Genomic DNA, 18,262 nt, shown 5'->3' with positions numbered 1-18,262 from the left:
AAACTCACAGCACCCTAGTGATTCTGGCCATGAAAGCCTTCGACAATACGACAGCCACACTTTCTTTGACAGACAAGGGTTCTTTCTCCCAACCTGGACATTCTACCCTGGTAATAATAATAATAATGAGGAGCCCCTGGTGGTATAGTGGGTTAAAGCCTTGTGACTTGAAGGTTGGGTTGCTGACCTGAAGGCTGCCAGGTTCAAATCCAACCTTCGTAACTACTCCACAGATGGCAGTCCTGGTCTGCGGCAGGTACTGGCTTGTTTAGGAGACTCTCCTCTACAGTTCCATTTGGCAGGAAGCCTTAGCACTGAACGGTTGTGTTGTTAAAGTGTAAAGTATGGAACCCTGCGCAGATGGTCGGTCAATGCAACTTAAGCAACGTGCAGTCACTGAATTCTTGACAGCAGAAGGTGTCACCCCAAAGGAGATTCATCAGAGAATGCAAGCTGTTTATGGTGATTGTGATGATGTGAGTACTGTGCGTCGTTGGGTGAGTAAGTTTAAAGATGTTGAGGTGGGAACATCTGACTTGCGTGACAAACAAAGAGTTGAACATCCTGTGACAGCAACGACCGAGTTTCACAGGCAAAAGGTTGACAGATTGATTCAGGACAATCGTCGTATCTCTCAGAGAGAAATTTCAAGCATCATCGGCATTTCACAAGAACGTGTGGGTCACATTATTGCTTTGCTTGGCTATTGGAAGATCTGTGCACAATGGGTACCCAGGATGCTGATGCCTGAAATGAAAGCACACAGACTTGAAATTTGCCAGGAACTCCTCTCATGTTACGAGAATGAAAGTGACGCCTTTCTCCTTTGGGGTGACACCTTAAATATGCTTTTCTGTGGGCAAGCAGATGGCAACTACTGGATGGCATTATGTTCTGTATCAGAAACTAGAGCTGATGTGGTCAGCTGCTGCTGCTCAGTCGCATAGTCGTCTCCGACTCTTCGTGACCTCATGGACCAGTCCACACCAGAGCTCCCTGTCGGCTGTTGCCGCCCCCAGTCCCTTCAAGGATACCGTCCATCCATCTCACCCTTGGTCGGCCTCTCTTCCTTTTTCCTTCCATTTTCCCCAGCATTGTGATCTTTTCCAAGCTTTCCTGTCTTCTCATGATGTGGCCAAAATGCTTCAGCTTTGCCTCTAATATCCTTCCCTCCAGTGAGCAGCCATTGGGCTTTATTTCCTGGAGGATGGACAGGTTGGATCTTCTTGCGGTCCAAGGCACTCTCAGGATTTTCCTCCAGCACCAGAGTTCAAAGGCGTGTATCTTCCTTCGCTCAGCCTTCCTTATGGTCCAGCTCTCGCAACCATAAGTTCCTATGGGGAATACCATTGCTTTGACTAGGCGGACCTTCGTTGCCAATGAGATGTCTCTGCTCATGATGATGTCTCATCATGATGTCTGCCCTCCTCCCCTTCCCGGGCGGTGAAAGAACGAGGCTTCGCCGCCCGGGGAGGGGATCCCCTCCTCCCCTTCCCGGGCGGTGAAAGAACGAGGCTTCGCCGCCCGGGGAGGGGAGGAGGGGATCCCTCCTCCCCTTCCCGGGCGGCGAAAGAACGAGGCTTCGCCGCCCGGGGAGGGGAGGAGGGGATCCCTCCTCTCCTCCCCGGGCGGTGAAAGAACGAGGCTTCGCCGCCCGGGGAGGGGAGGAGGGGATCCCTCCTCTCCTCCCCGGGCGGAGAAAGAACGAGGCTTCGCCGCCCGGGGAGGGGAGGAGGGGATCCCTCCTTCCCTTCCCGGGCGGCGAAAGAGAGAGCCACAAGGCCAGGGCGCACTGGTCGGGTGGCGGGGCACCGTCAGAGCGGTGCCCCACCTCCCACCCAGCCTGACGGCGCCCCCCGGGACCTGCGCCCGAGGCGGCGTCGTCACGTGGCCTCTATGGTGGGGCCGGCCCTGTTGCAATGACAGCGAATGGTCTCGCAAAACCCTCTTATAGTGCCAAGGCAACTAGGAAGTCGGGAGGTGAGAACTGACTACCCACAAAAGGCGCAATAGCAAGCCTTCTTACTGCTGCTTCTCCTCCTCCTCCTTCTCCCTGAGTGAAGCCATTCCATGTGGCACCTGGAAGTAGGGCCTTGGTGTCTATATTTTTAGGCCTGTTCCTAGGGTTATTTAAGGTGCTGATTCAGAAAATTGCATTGGATAGACCACATCAGTTCTAGATTATTAAATATGGTTTTCTGTGGGCGAGCAGATGGCAACTACTGGATGGCATTATGTTCTGTATCAGAAACTAGAGATGATGCGGTCAGCTGGTGCTGCTGAGTTGCATAGTCATTTCCGACTCTTCGTGACCTCATGGACCAGTTCACGCCAGAGCTCCCTGTCGGCCGTTGCCGCCCCCAGTTCCTTCAAGGTCAACCCAGTCACTTCTAGGATACCGTCCATCATCTCGCTCTTGGTCGGCCTCTCTTCCTTTTTCCTTCCATTTTCCCCAGCATTGTGATCTTTTCCAAGCTTTCCAGTCTTCTCATGATGTGGCCAAAATGCAGCAACTTTGCCTGTAATATCCTTCCCTCCAGTGAGCAGCCGGACATTATTTCCTGGAGGATGGACTGGTTGGATCTTCATGCGGTCCAAGGCACTCTCAGGATTTTCCTCCAGCACCAAAGGCGTGTATCTTCCTTCGCTCAGCCTTCCTTATGGTCCAGCTCTCGCATCCATAGGTTACTATGGGGAGTACCATTGCTTTGACTAGGCGGACCTTCGTTGCCAATGAGATGTCTCTGCTCATGATGATGTCTCATCATGTACTGATCCATGTAGTTTTCATGGCAAGAATACTGGGGTGGGTTGCCATTACCTTCCCCAGGGATCGTATTTAGTCTGACCTCTCTGCCATGACCTTCCCGTCTTGATGGCCCTGCACGGTATAGCTCATGGCATCATCGAGGCGCTCAAGCCCCAGCACCACGTCATGGTAACGATCCTTTGCATGGGGGATGCGGTCTATCCAATGGAATTTTCTGAATCAGCATCCCAAATAACCAGACTGAATCTAAAGTTGACCAAAAACTGATTTGTAATCCTTTTGGTAGTTGTCCCTTGTCAAAGTGGTCCCTGGTCAAAAAAAGGCTGGGAACCACTGTTCTGGAGGGTGCTCTATGGCTGTCTCGAACTCTCATAATTTCAGTGTAGCACGTTGGATTATGCACTGTATTCTAGATTATTCAGGATGTCCTTTGCAATCCTTTAGTGAGTTTCCTTGTTATCCACCCAGTGGAAAATGAGGTTGCCAGGCTGAATATGAGAGCTTTTGGAGTTTTCAGAATCATCAGTAAAATTTTGTCAGATGATATTGCGACTTGTCTCTCCCTTTGCATCCTTATCAACCTTTTAGCTAATGCAGCCTTTTCAAATATGACTTGTTATGTGCTGTTTGGGGCTGTAGGAATGGCAATGGGGAAGCATTGCGCTCCTTTTTCTGTAAGTCAGGCATGGGCAAACTTGGGCCCTCCAGGTGTTTGGACTACAACTTTCACAATTCCTAACAGCCTGCCCATGCCTGCTGTAGCTGGCTGCAGGTTTTGCAGGGGGTGCATCTTGTATTCAATTTCTCAACCGTTTTGGAAAATTCAATGAATGTCTTTATAAATAAATATATAAAAAACTATTTAAAAAGGAAAATTAAATGAAGTTTATGCTTTAAACCCACTCTCTATTTGTGCCTTTTGATGTTTGTTCTCACTTATTTTGCTTACCAGTGGAACCCATGCTTTGATGGGGTTTTTGTGTTTGGAGCTGCCAGTCTGGAGCCAAAGGATTCACTAGCAACATCTACGCTTTTCTTATGTTGACACAGAAGTATATCTTCTCTACCCATTTATCATCCTTTAGTATGTTTATCCCATTTCTGTATCCTTGATAATCATGAATCATTTCTCACTTCCCCACACCTCCCATTCCGTTTTTCATCCACCACTTTTTGTCAATGGACCACAAATTGCAGGGGTTTGACAAGGCTAAAAGAAAAGATTTCACATCCTCACTAAATAATTCTTCAGAAGGAATTCTCATTGAATTAAATATCGTAAACCAATTGTGTTCATGTTTATGGAATGGCAAAATTGCAGTATATCAGTGACTATCTTTTTTTTAAAAAAAATATTTTTTTATTGTTATTATTGAGAAAAAGTTACAATTATATAAACATATTCTATACATTTCCCCCTCTTTTATTTACATTCACCCCTGTGCTCCCCTTCCCCAGAGCCATCTCTTCTTCTGTAGTCCCACCAAAAGTTCAATTCTTCATTTGGAGGTAAATTCCCATCTTCTTTTTCCAATAATTTTTCTAGAAATTTTCTCCAAATACTTTCAAAATCATTTTTTTTCCATAATCCCTTCTTTACTTTTAAATTTGATGTTAGCTTGTCATTCAGTGCCATTCGCCAAACTTCTTTATACCATTCATTAATTTGTATTTTCATTTCTCCTTTCCAATATTTTGCAATTAATAATCTAGCTGCTGTTAATAGCATGTCTATTAAATTTTTTTCCTTCTTATCTTTCACATCCTCTTTTTTAATTAAAAGTAATATTTCCACTGGATTCCTTCTAATTTTTATATTTATAATATTTTCTATTTCCCTTATGACCAATTCCCAAAAACCTTTTACATGTTTACAATCCCACCACATATGCATGTAGGTTCCAATTTCCTGGCACCCTCGCCAGCATTTTTCATTATTATTCTTATTCATAATATTTAACCTTCTTGGTGTTAAATACCACTTCCAAATTAGTTTGTAGTAATTTTCTTTTATTCTAATTGACATGTTTTTTAATTGTCTTGTTTTCCATATCTCCTCCCATTCTTTTCCCGTTATCTTTGTTCCTAATTCCTCCTTCCATGATTCTCTTAATGTTAGTCTTTTCTTTTTTTCTATGTCTTTAATTAGTATTTTATATATTTTACTTGTTGTTCCTTTTAATGGCTCACTATTTCCTCTTTTTAATGCTTTTATTATTAATTCCTCAAATTGCGTTATTTGTTTTCCAGTTTTATTTCGGGCCCACCAGTTTTCATTTCATTTTTCTAATTGAATCCAATGAATCCAAGAAATATTTATTCCTCTCAATTCTTCTCTCATTTTTACCTTTTCCATTTTTTGTTCTATCCAATTTCCTACCCTTTTTAGTTCCCTTTTTTCTAATTCTTTATCTAGCGTTCCTTTTAGTTCCTTTGGGAAATCTTTTTCCATTATTATTGGCGTTAAAACTGAATTCTTATTAATTGTCCTTTATATTTATTCCATATTTCCATTATATTTCTTAATGATATATTTCCAATTTGTTTTATCTCTTTCTTTGAGATTTCCTTAAAGAATATGTTATCCTTCCTCCACTCAATTGCCTTATTCCCCGATTCCATCCATTCCAAACCTTCTCCATCCATCATCTTCTCTACTACATATCTTAATTGGTTTGCCTCATAATATTTTTTTATATTCGGAAGGCCCAATCCTCCTTCTTTTTGGGGCTTGTACCAAATTTGTTTGTTTAATCTGTTCTTTTTACCATTATTGCAATATTTGTTTATCATTTGTTGCCAGTTATTTATTTCCTTTTCTGAAATCATTAATGGTATCATTCTGAACAAGAAATTTATTTTGGGTAAGACTTTCATTTTTACTAGGGCTATTCTGCCGAACCATGATAATCGCAGATTATTATAATCCTTTAACTTCACCTCCATGTGTTTTCTTAATTCTTCTAGATTTTTCCTTTCTATGGATTTTAGATCTTTGGTTATGATTATTCCAAGGTATTTTATATTTTCTTTTACGCTTATTCTCATGTCTTTTATATCCATCTGCTTTTTAAACTCCTTTTAAAAAAATCAGTGACTATCTAACAGCGTCCGTTGTATGGTTGGCAACTTTGTCATCTTAAAGTTTCCACATTTTGAGAACATTACTTTAATATTACTCACAATTCAACTTTTTAAAATGACATTTGATAGAAGGGGGCTGGGGAGGTTGGTATGCAATTACACAAAGTGATGTTAAACGTTAATAGGTGTGTTGTACAGACAGAGTCAGTTCAGGAAACAAAGTCCCTGACTGGGACCACCTTCCACGTGGAAATCGATGTCCTCACTGTAGAAGAACATGTGGGTCAAGAATAGGGGTCTATACTTGTTGGTCCCTCTCGATGGATTGTCACCTCGCCGTGGTGAGGGGGCTTGCGTGTTCCGATGAACCTGCGGGCACAACCACTGGAGTGATGCACTCCCAGGAGTGGCCGCAGGGGAGGATCCAGACCAAGCACAATCCGAAGACCCAAAGACCTCAACGGCGGAGCAGGCGGAGGATAACATGGTACATGTTACAACAGCTGTGAAGGCGGAAGAAGGCTGCAACAGACTGAGAAGCCACTGTTGTTGTGTTAACCACTCCACTGCTGGAACCTGTCAGGACCCTGGCTGCAGAACACCAATAACCTTACACAGAGGCCAGTCTCTATCTAATATCTTTATTAAAGAAATATATAAAATCAATAAAAACAAGTGAAGAATAAAGTTCAGAAGCAGACCTTTCAGATGAGGTCAAATATAGTCCAGAAATGTATTGTCCAATATAAGATATTAGAGTTCAAAGTTTTAATCCACTTGACCGAAACACACACTTTGCCAAGCAATAGTGTGGGGAAATAACAGAGTCTTTAAAGTCCAATGAAGCTTGACAACAAGGCTGGAAATAAACTTGATTCTTGACTTGATCCGAGACTTAAAACGAGGCAAACATGAAGCATGAAACAAAGTCCGTGGCAAAACCGTGAGACAAGGCAAAGGCTTGAAGCTTGATCCGGGAAGCAAGGAACTGGGATTACGAAGTCCACACACGATCTCTCTCCTCAAGCTGATCAATTGACTCCGCAAAGTATTCGTTGCGCCAAACACCTATATTGGGTCTCGTTTTCCCGCCAACAGAACTCTTTCCCTAGAGAACGAGAAGCAAAACCCAACTCTGTCCAGATGCATGACTCCTTAGAATTTCCCAAGGAAAGCAGACCTAATCAGCCATTTGTTTGGCAGCGATTCTCAGGCTTCTGCGATTAGCCTCCCTGACTCCCCTATCTTTAGTATAATTTTCCCTCCTGGAAAACGGGGGGGGGGGGGGGAGCTCTGCCCAAGGCCTGTTTGACTGAATTCTTGAGGGCAAACGTCAACATCCTGCAGGTGAAGAGGCTCCGGCTCTTGCTGAACCGGCAAAAATCCCATGTTTTCCTCTTCGTCTGCCACAATAGTACTAGGAACAGGACTACAAGGCCCATGAGTCATCACAGAACCTCACTCTGTGAAGACTGTGTGTTGACCGGCTGTGCACCGACCTCCACACATTAAAAAAAATCACACACAGGCGTCTTCCAACAAAAATAAAAACAAACCTACAAAAGCCCCATGGCGATCAGCGAGTGGCGACGGGGGCAGGACTGTGAAATCTGGAAGCCCCTAGTCACAGACTGGCACATGGGCAGTGGATATGGACTCAGTCGTTCTACCTCAAGGACCGAGGCAGTTGAGTAGTCCGGCAGCTGTATCCATGACTGAGCAGCCCTTTTTAGGATCCGCTCTGCTCACCCCACACGGGGAAGGGGCTAGAAAAGGTGCCCTAAACATAGTCTGCCTCTCCTACCCTGACTGGACTGCCGCGTCCAGAGGGGTCACCACTCTGCGGCCAAAAAAGAAAAATGAACTTTGGAACATGGAACGTACGGACATTGTTAGATAACACTGACAGCGAACGCCCAAACGCAGGACTGCTATCATTGCAAGGGAGCTGGGACGCTTTAAGATCGACATAGCAGCCCTTCAGGAGATCCGGAGAGCAGGAGAGGGACAGCTGAAGGAAGAAAAGGGAGGCTACACCTTCTTCTGGAAGGGACTGCCTGAAGAAGAGCGAAGAAACGACCTGGTGAAGCACCTGACTGAAGCACCCACTGGCATCAACGAACGACTCTCAACCCTCCGAATTAACCTTGCCAAAAACCAACAGGCAACCATCATATGCGCCTATGCACCAACTCTAGATGCTGATGAAGACATCAAGAAAATTTTTACTGTCAGCTGGACACCATCCTATCGGAGATACCTAAGGAGGACAAAATCATCCTCCTGGGGGACTTTAATGCAAGAGTCGGAAGGGACTCTGACCTGTGGCCAGGGATAATAGGAAAAGACGGGGTCGGAAACAGCAACTCGAATGGCATCTTGCTTCTCACCAAATGCGGAGAGCACAACCTTGTCATCACCAACACGCTCTTCCGCCAGAAAAACAAGCTCAGGACATCATGGAAGCACCCCCGGTCAAAGCATTGGAACCTCTTGGACTATGTTATCACACGTGCCAGAGACCGCCGCGATGTGCTTCTCACAAGAGCCATGACAGGTGCTGATGACTGCTGGACAGACCACAGGTTAATCCGATCCACGATGGCTATCAAGATCGTCCCCAAACGTAGACTCCAAGGAAGAAAAACAAGGCGCAAAATGAACACCCAAGCCCTTCAGGAGCCCTCCAAACGAGCCCTTCTCCAAACAACACTCAAAGATCATCTACCCACAGAACACCCCGAAAATGTTGAGGAACATTGGAACAAACTGAAGACCTCCATCATCACAGCCTGCGAAGAAACCATTGGATACCAAACTAAGAAACATCAAGACTGGTTTGATGATAACGACAGAGATCCAACAGCTAATTGATAACAAAAGGAAAGCCTTCCAAACATGGCAGAGAGACACCAACTGTGCTGCCAAGAAAAAGATCTATGCCAGTGCAAAAGCTGAGGTCCAAAGAAGGACCAGAGAACTCAAGAACATCTGGTGGACAAAGAAGGCTGAAGAAATCCAACACCTTGCAGATACCCATGACGCTCAGAGATTTTTCAAAGCCACAAATATCATTTATGGACCAAGAAACCATGGCATACAGCCCCTACGCTCATCAGATGGAACCAAAATTCTGAAGGACAAAACATCAATTGCACTACGTTGGAAAGAGCACTACCAGAACCTGCTGAATCGCAGCTCCAATGTGGCCGAAGAGACCCTCTCATGAATCCCGCAAAAACAAACCAGGGATGAGCTTGCAGCACTGCCTAGTTTGGAAGAAGTCAGCAATGCCATCAGCCAACAAAAAAACAACAAAGCCAGCGGACCTGATGGGATTCCTGCTGAAATCTTCAAAGAGGGTGGACCCGAGCTGATACAACAACTCCACCAGCTCATTGAAAAAGTGTGGATGACTGAGAAAATCCCAGCAGACTTCAAGGATGCCACCATCATCACCCTTTTCAAGAAAGGGGACAGAACAGACTGCAGGAACTATCGTGGTATCTCCCTTCTAACCTCCGCCGGGAAAATCCTTGCAAGAATCCTTGCAAACCGCCTTCTCCCTGTCTCAGAAGACACCCTCCCAGAATCCCAGAATGGCTTCCGCCCCTCCAGAGGAACAGTGGACATGATCTTCACTGCTCGACAGCTCCAAGAAAAATGCAGGGAACAAAACAAACCTTTGTACATGGCATTCATTGACCTTGCAAAGGCATTCGACACAGTGAATCGCAGCGCTCTCTGGACCATCCTCCAAAAATTCGGGTGCCCTGACAAATTTGTGAACATCCTGCGGCTCCTCCATGATGACATGATGGCAACAGTCTTGGACAGCAACGGCTCCCAAAGTGACCCATTTAAGGTGGAATCAGGTGTCAAGCAGGGATGTGTTATTGCCCCTACCTTATTCTCCATCTTCATCGCTATGATACTTCACCTTGTTGATGGGAAGCTTCCCACCGGTGTGGAAATCATCTATCGGACAGATGGCAAGCTATTTAACCTCAGCAGACTGAAAGCCAAAACCAAGGTCACCACAACATCTGTTATAGAACTCCAATATGCCGATGACAACGTAGTCTGTGCGAATTCAAAAGGAGACCTACAAGCCACTCTAAACACCTTTGCAGAAGCATACGAGAAGCTCGGCCTCTCACTGAACATCGAGAAAACCAAAGTGCTCTTCCAACAGGCACCAGCTAATCCCTCTGCAATGCCAGGATTACAGCTTAACGGTGTCACATTAGATAATGTTGACCATTTCCGCTACCTTGGCAGCCACCTCTCCACAAAAGTCAACATTGACACTGAAATACAACACCGCCTGAGCTCTGCGAGTGCAGCATTTTTCCGTAGGTAGCAGAGAGTGTTTGATGACCGGGACATCCGTAGAGAGACCAAGGTGCTTGTTTACAAAGCCATTGTACTCCCAACCCTGCTCTACGCCTGCGAAACGTGGACTGTCTACAGATGTCACAACAAACTCCTGGAGCGTTTCCATCAGCGTTGCCTCGGGAAAATCCTGCAAATCTCTTGGGAAGACAGGCGGACAAATGTCAGCGTGCTGGAAGAAGCAAAGACCACCAGCATTGAAGCGATGCTCCTACGCCATCAACTCCGCTGGACTGGCCACGTTGTCCGAATGCCCGATCACCGTCTCCCAAAGCAGCTACTCTACTCCGAACTCAAGAACAGGAAACGGAATGTTGGTGGGCAGGAAAAGAGATTTAAAGATGGGCTCAAAGCCAACCTTAAAAACTGTGGCATAGACACTGAGAACTGGGAAGCCCTGGCCCTTGAGCGCTCTAATTGGAGGTCAGCTGTGACCAGCAGTGCTGCGGAGTTCGAAGAGGCATGAACAGAGGGCTTAAGGGAGAAACATGCCAAGAGGAAGGAGCGTCAAGCTAACCCCGACCGGGACCGCCTTCCACCTGGAAACCGATGTTCTCACTGCGGGAGAATATGCGGGTCAAGAATAGGTCTCTTCAGCCACTTAAGAACCCACCCCCAAGACACCAAGGATGGAAGACAATCGTCCTCGAGCTACGAGGGATCGCCTAAGATACTTGTTGGCCCCATTTTAGGAGGCAACCCCTGGCAGGGAGACCAGGGAGAAGCCTGTTGGCAGAAACCCAGGCAAGTGATCCGCCTGAGCTGCCCATTTTGAGTGAGTCCCTGCTTTGGTGAGCAAATAGATTAGGCCCAACTGAAATTAGCCAGCAAGCAAGGAGAGAAGGTGATTTTCAGCCAAGGAAAATGTTATTATCTGCAGGTAAGATGTTAGCTAGTGATACATTCATAAAGTAGATAGCATACAGAATACAGTTTCAGAGCCCTTTTTATACATAGCCTGCAGCCAAGCCTTGAATTCTGACCAGTCACAGAGAGGGGCTTGGCTCACTGGCCAGCATGGGCTGGGACAATGGATGATTAAGCATTGATGAATGGGGCTCCTTTTACTGAACAGGAAAAATAACAAAGTGATTGAGGGCATTTTCTGGCCCTACCCAGGAATGCTATTGTCTTATTAGATGTACATGACATGGCCCATTAATAGGGCTGGGCTGGTGATTCCAGGCCCCAGAGAAACAAAACATAATATATTAATACAATTATGCAAAATGACAGAGGTTGGGGTTTGGCTGTAGTCATGCAGATTCCTTCTGATGCGAGAAGTCCTGTTCATCAAAGGCGCAGGGTGGTGAAACTGGTTCTTCCCCAAGGATAGGGAGAGGTGATTTCCCCACCTGAATGGAAGTATTGTGTTGCAATGTCCAGGTAAAGTCCAAAAGTAACCCTGAATATACATGACAGGAAATATTTGCAGTAACCAATGTTCATGAATGGCTAAAAGAAAACTTGAAATATCCTTCCTTTAGCTCTCAAAATATTAGTTATGCTTAATGAGATATTGGTCAGATTATTATTTTCCCCAAAAGCCATTGCTTTTTAACTTAGTGTTTCTATAACAAAGATTCATGCCCACTCTGATGTAAAACAAATGATCTTCCCTTTACCCCATTTCTTCCGTATAGGTTGACAATTAAAAAAGAAGGCTTGTGTTTCAACTGCAGATCTTTACACACTCTAGTAGAATAGTAGAGTTGAAAGAGACCTCATGGGCTGTCCAGTCCAAACCCCTGCCAAGAAGCAAGAAATCGCATTCAAAGCACCCCCGACAGATGGAAAACAGATAGTTTTCCTCTGCCTTGAGTTGCTTAATGACAAACAAGGTGTGATTTCCGACTGAAGCTCTTTTCACACTGAGCATTTAAATGGCTCCTCTCCTGTGTGAGTTGCCTGATGACTAATAAGGACGTGCTTGTGACTGAAGCTCTTTTCACACTGATATCCTTTAACAGGCTTTACTCCTGTGTGAGTTGCTTGATGACCAATAAGGGTGTGCTTGTGACTGAAGGCCTTTTCACATTGCAAGCATTTAAATGGTTACTCTCCCTTGTGAGTTGCCTGATGGCAAACAAGGTGTGAGTTTCGACTGAAGCTCTTTCCACACTGCAAGCATTTAAATGCCTTCTCTCCCGTGTGAGTTTTCTGATGAATAATAAGGTTGCTCTTTTGACTGAAGCTCTTTTCACACTGCAAGCACTGAAATGGTTTCACTCCTGTGTGAGTTGCCTGGTGACGTATAAGACTGCTTTTTTGACTGAAGCAATTTTCACACTGCAAACATTGAAAGGGCTTGTCTCCTGTGTGAGTTGCCTGATGGCAAACAAGGTGTGAGTTTCGACTGAAGCTCTTTCCACACTGCAAGCATTTAAATGGCTTCTCTCCTGTGTGAGTGGCCTGATGACGAATAAGGTTTCCCTTTAGACTGAAGCTCTTTTCACACTTAAAGCATTGAAATGGCTTCTCTCCTGTGTGAGTTGCCTGATGACTAATAAGAATGTTCTTGCGCCTAAAGCACTTTTTACACTGCAAGCATTGAAATGGCTTCACTCCTTTGTGAATTTCCTGATGACTAATAAGGTTTCCCTTTAGACTGAAGCTCTTTTCACACTGAAAGCATTGAAATGGCTTCTCTCCTGTGTGAGTTGCCTGATGAGTAATAAGGTGCTGCTTTTGACTGAAGCCCTTTTTACACTGCAAGCATTTAAATGGTTTCTCTCCTGTGTGAGATGCCTTATGACGAATAAGGTATGATTTCCGACTGAAGCTCTTTTCACACTGCAAGCATTTGAATGGTTTCTCTCCTGTGTGAGTGGCCTGATGACGAATAAGGCTTCCCTTTAGACTGAAGCTCTTTTCACACTGCAGGCATTCAAATGGCTTCTCTACTGTGTGAGTTGTTTGATGACTAATAAGGTCGTGCTTGCGACTGAAACTCTTTCCACACTGCAAGCATTTAAATGGCTTCTCCCCTGTGTGAGTTGCCTGATGAATAATAAGGACATTCTTGTGACTGAAGCTCTTTCCACATTGCAAGCATTTGCACAGCCTTTCTCTTTTGTGAGTTGCCTGATGAATAAGGCGTTTCTTTTGATTGAAGCTCTTTTTACACTGCAACCATTTCAATGGCCTTTCTCCTGTGTGAATGGAGTTGAAAAGCAAAGCTTATATTAAAGTTTAAAAATATAAAAATTACAAAATGCATTTAGTTGAGACAGCCCTTTCCCACAGAAAGTAAAAACCCTTCATCTGCCTGATGCCACAAAAATAGGTGAACTTAACCTCATGGCATCAGGCAGAAGAGCAAACATCCAAATTCAGATTAGAAGCCAGAATAAAGTCGCCATTTTAAAAAGGACTGACTGAAGCTGCAAAGGTTTGGTGTTTGACCTTCTCTCTTTTTTGTCACTCCTTATTTTCACTCCCTGAAGGGTCTAGTTAACAACTTTGGCCACTCACAAAAGTCTTTTGGATTTGGCTTTATTACTCAGACCTTTACAGTTCCAAGAAAAAAGAGCTAATGGCGATTTTGACTAACACCCCTTCTTTCCTTCCAATCTCACTCCACGCCTACAACATCCTTATCATTTTTTCCCCACGAGAAAAGTTAGTCCATTCATCTGCTCTCAAACTTCTCCACTGACACCCCTGGCTGACTCCGAGCTCTCATGGAGAGGCTTTGACTTCCCGAACAGCAGAAATCAGCTCCTGACACTTACATGATTAAATGTCATTTCTCCCATTTTAACCCCTGATTTTTTTTTTTGTAAAAAGCACTCCCTAATTTTTTATATTGTTCGTTTCACAAGCCTGGATTTGAATGTATTGTATGTATTTGTGTATGAAAAAATCTATTTATACATAAATCAAGGTGTGTATGTATGGACTGCAAAGACTCCTAAATGGCTTGAAAGAACTGGATCAAACTTGGTACATAAACACTTCATGGACCAAGATAAAATACTGGCTACATCTTTTTAACAAGGCCACTCCTCTTGGGACTTTGGCCCCAAAGACAAAAATAAGTGTCTATACAGAGGGAGAAATGGGTTGCATGAACGTTGATTCACTTCTCTTCAATGCCTGGCATGTTCAGCCCTGCTCTCTCCTGGAGGCTGCACACAGCATGAACTGGAGGAAATACTCCTAGAGAGTTGAGGGGGTCAAACTGAGGTCATCCTACTTTGGACATAAACACGAGATCCTGCATCTCAATGGAAAACATAATAATGTTCTACAAAGTGGAAGGCAGTAGTTCTCATTATCATCAACGATGGTACCTTTCCGGGTTGCCTTGCTGGGAGATTCCTGTTCAATCCCTTGCCCATTGCCTGTGGGATCCCCCATCATCTGTTTTGTCCCCTATGCAATTAACACATATACGGGAGAACTCATTCAGAGTTTTGGAGTGTGGTGCCATCTATCTACAGGTGACACCAAGCTCTACTCCTCCTTTCCAACTAAACCAATGTCTCCCACCAGTAATGGGATGGAGAACTTAATCCAGAGAAGATAAGAGGTTCTATTGGTGTGTCATAAGGCAGATAAGGAAATAGGGATTCAGCCTGTGCCGTATGGGGTTACATTAGTTTGGGGGTTCTGGAGTAGGCACTACACCGAGGTAACCCAGTACCTTGGAATAATAGATCATGCTCACCGGAAGAGTCGAGCGCAATCAAGAACAAGTTAAGAGGACACCCAGAGATGATGAGTGAGGAAAAACACAGCCGAGAATCTCGGGGGTGACTCCCTCTTCACAGGCCAGGTCAAGCAGTCGGGAGAGGAAAGGAAGAAGAGGAACATGCTGCACGTGTGGCCAGGAGGGGTATAGAGCCGTGAATTGTTGGAGGGGACTTTCCAAGGCTAGAGGAACCATGCCCCAGCAACAGAAGACTTTCCCTCCTTCCAAGGTGGCCAAAAAAAGCGTCAACAGCGATTGAGACAGCTCTGGGCCCCGGTCGAATGTCAGCTGGAAGAGGGGAGCTAGACATGGAAGATGATGGAGAATGGCCGCAGGGAAACGTCACGCTCTGCTTCAAATGCTCAACAGCAGATTGCAGTATCCCAGGGCAAAAAGTCAGTGAGCTTTAACTGCGATACCGTTTGGGTGATGGTGGAACTGCAAAAGATGGGCAGAGATGGGCCAAAGGGTAAGAACAGAAGCCGATCTAGACTGTGGGTGCACCAGATGTCTGATTGTCCCAACTCTAGCAAATCAGTTGGGAATAGAAGCCCAACCTTTAAAAACATGTGGCTTTTGCTCAGTTAGATGGCTCCAATGCAAATGGAATAAAGGTAGTAGAAAAGACTAATTTTCTAGAGATGAAGATCATCTCCCCATCAAGAGACTTTGCAATTTGTAATCTCACCCATGGCTGCCACGGCTCCACTGGCTACCCATCTGTTTTTAGAACTTGTAAACGGATTTGGTTAGCTACAAGCATAATGGAGCTTTACCCAGAGATGACACAATCCCCAGATTCTCCTCCATGATTTGCTGGTGCAAGGCTTTTTGGCTCGGATCCAAGAGGGCCCACTCCTCCTCTGAGAAATCCACAGACACATCTTCAAAAGTCACCTGAAAGGGAAAAAATGTTATCTGCAAGGAGAAAATGCCAACTAAGTCAGAAAAACAGGCAATTTGTGATTAATGTCTTTGATTATGTCATTTATTGAAAACATCTTGCATTGAAGGAATGTAGAAAAGAGAGGTTCATTTAGAGGCAGGGCAATAGTCAAGGAACCAAGAGACCTGGCTTTCCCTCCCCTCCCCTCCCGGGATCCTGCTGCCTACCTGATCTGGTTCCGCAGAATCTCTTCTTAGGAAAGAATCGTGAATAGTTGTGCTACTATCACTTGGCGATGTTTCACTGCCTGTGAAAGAGAGGAAAGACATTGGGGAGGGTGAGACCGGTCCCTTTTCCAGGCTGCCCTACAGTTCCTTCCCTCCGAAGCCTGCCACTCTCCCCTTGCCCGGTGATGCTTTTTTAAACTCCCTCCTTGTTCCCAGGTCTTTAATGTGGACTATTCTGTTTTCCAGGGGGGTTGCGATCTATTCCCAGGAAACGTAGAGGGTGACTCTATTTGTTTCTATATTTGTGCCAATGTAGCCAAGAGCACATTCACCACCATAAACATCCAGACGGAAGCAAAGGAATTAAGTAACTTTGAAAGTTGCTTAACTTAAAGTTATTAACTTTGGTGAATGCCTCCCTCCGGGAAGGCAAGTTTCCAATGAGCCTAAAAACGGCTGTGATCAAACCGCTGTTGAAGAAGCCATCACTGGACCCCACTCAATTGGGTAACTTTCGGCCCATTTCCAACTCCCCTTTCTGGACAAGGTCGTGGAACGTGTGGTTGCCTCACAACTCCAGGCATTCTTGGAGGACACTGATTTTCTAGATCTGGTACCGAGACAGCCTTGGTCACCTTAGGAGTGAGTCCCTGCTGGTTCTGTTGGACCTCACAGCGGCCTTCGATACCGATGACCACGGTATCCTTCTGAGACGCCTTGCGGAGATGGACCTTGGAGGTACTGCTTTGCAGTGGCTCCACTCATTCCTGGAGGGTCGGTCCCAGATGGTGCCATTGGGGGACTCCTGCTCAGCCCCACAACCATTGTCTTGTGGGGTCCCGCAGGGCTCTGTACTGTCCCCCATGTTGTTTAATATCTACATGAAGCCGCTAGGAGAGATCATCAGGAGTTTCGGGGTCCGGTGTCATCTGTATGCAGATGATGTCCAACTCTGTCACTCCTTTCCACCTGTCACTAAGGAGGCTGTCCAGGTCCTGAACCGGTGCTTGGCCGCTGTGTCGGACTGGATGAGGGCCAACAAATTGAAATTGAATCCAGACAAGACAGAGGCCCTCCTGGTCAGCCAGGTCTTGGCGGTGCCTAGGGGAGCCTTCGCACAGCTAAAACTTGTGCGGCAGCTCCACCCGTACCTTGAGAAGCTGGACTTGGCCATGGTGGTCCACACTCTTGTTACATCCTGATTAGACTACTGCAACACACTCTACGTGGGGCTGCCTTTGAAGACTGTTCGGAAGCTTCAATTTTTTTCAGTTCACACAGCTCAGACATTTCAGGTCTACTCAAGAGGAGGTGAGCAAGCAAGACGGACCACTGGCCATCCCTTACCAACTGTGATAGATTTGCCTTCTCCAATCTGGGCAACGCACATGGTGTCTGAAGGAGACTCCTCCACCTGGTTGATCCCATCTGTACAAGAGTCCTGCACCTGAACAAGAATCACAGATCACAAAGAAAAATAAAGATTAGAAAAGGAGGGAGGGCTCTCTTTCTGCAATCGTTTCCAGACCGCTTGGGACTAAGTGTGATGTCACAGAGACCTTCAGGTCATGACCCTGTATTCGTTGCGGACCAGAGCGATGAGGATATAGGGTTTATGCCGACTCAGCAAGAGTCCGCTTCCTTCCAGATGCTCCCTGTTGACAATTCAAGCCCAGAGCTCATTAAGAAAGCCCTTGAACCCGAGCCTGTTCCCAGCGTTTCCCCTCCTTTTCCACGGAGGATGTTTTGGGAATCAAGTCGCTCTGAGAAGGATAGCTTGAGGAGAAGCGCGAGATTAGCTGCCCAGAGAGAATGTTGATTAACCCGTTTCCCTTGAGAGTTTCCAGGGAGGCTCGCATCTGGTGAAGATGTTGTCTTTAGCCTGTTTGTTCCCCTGGGAAAAGTGTTGGACACCTGTTTTGAAGGGAGATTTGAAGTCCCTTAAAAGTTCTGCGCGCTGGCCAGCCAGCGCGGTGTCAACATGTCAGTTGGAGTGTTAACATCGCCTCTAGTCCTTGTGGCATTTTACTCGTGTGTAGACTGGGCGCAACGCCTCGCCTTCGAGTCAAGTCCGGATCACGTTTGGATCCTCTACTTCCAGCCTTGCCTTGTCTTGTTTCCTTGCCTTGCCTTGAATTTCTTGCCTTTGGACTGGTTTCCTTGGAACTCTTGCTTAAGATCTGGATTATTCCCCACTCAAACTG

At 45.6% G+C, this 18,262-nt stretch overlaps 1 protein-coding gene across 1 annotated transcript in view; it reads right to left on the bottom strand.

Annotated features, from left to right (window-relative positions):
- Positions 1-6,479: 6,479 nt before the first annotated feature.
- LOC100552354 (zinc finger protein 629-like) overlaps positions 6,480-18,262 on the bottom strand; it is a 46,422-nt gene continuing 34,639 nt past the window's right edge. Inside the window, exons 8-11 of the mRNA XM_062969291.1 lie at positions 17,406-17,505; positions 16,059-16,138; positions 15,722-15,842; positions 6,480-13,401 (exon numbers count right to left, since the gene is read on the bottom strand). Of these exons, the coding sequence (XP_062825361.1) occupies positions 12,305-13,401; positions 15,722-15,842; positions 16,059-16,138; positions 17,406-17,505 (1,398 nt within the window). The 3' untranslated portion in view covers positions 6,480-12,304. The remainder of the gene's footprint in view (positions 13,402-15,721; positions 15,843-16,058; positions 16,139-17,405; positions 17,506-18,262) is intronic.

This window comes from Anolis carolinensis, chromosome 2 (assembly GCF_035594765.1).
Source record: "Anolis carolinensis isolate JA03-04 chromosome 2, rAnoCar3.1.pri, whole genome shotgun sequence".
Lineage (NCBI taxonomy): Eukaryota > Metazoa > Chordata > Lepidosauria > Squamata > Dactyloidae > Anolis > Anolis carolinensis.
Note: the sequence above shows the minus strand (reverse complement) of the source record. Positions and strands in the feature narration are given on the sequence as shown.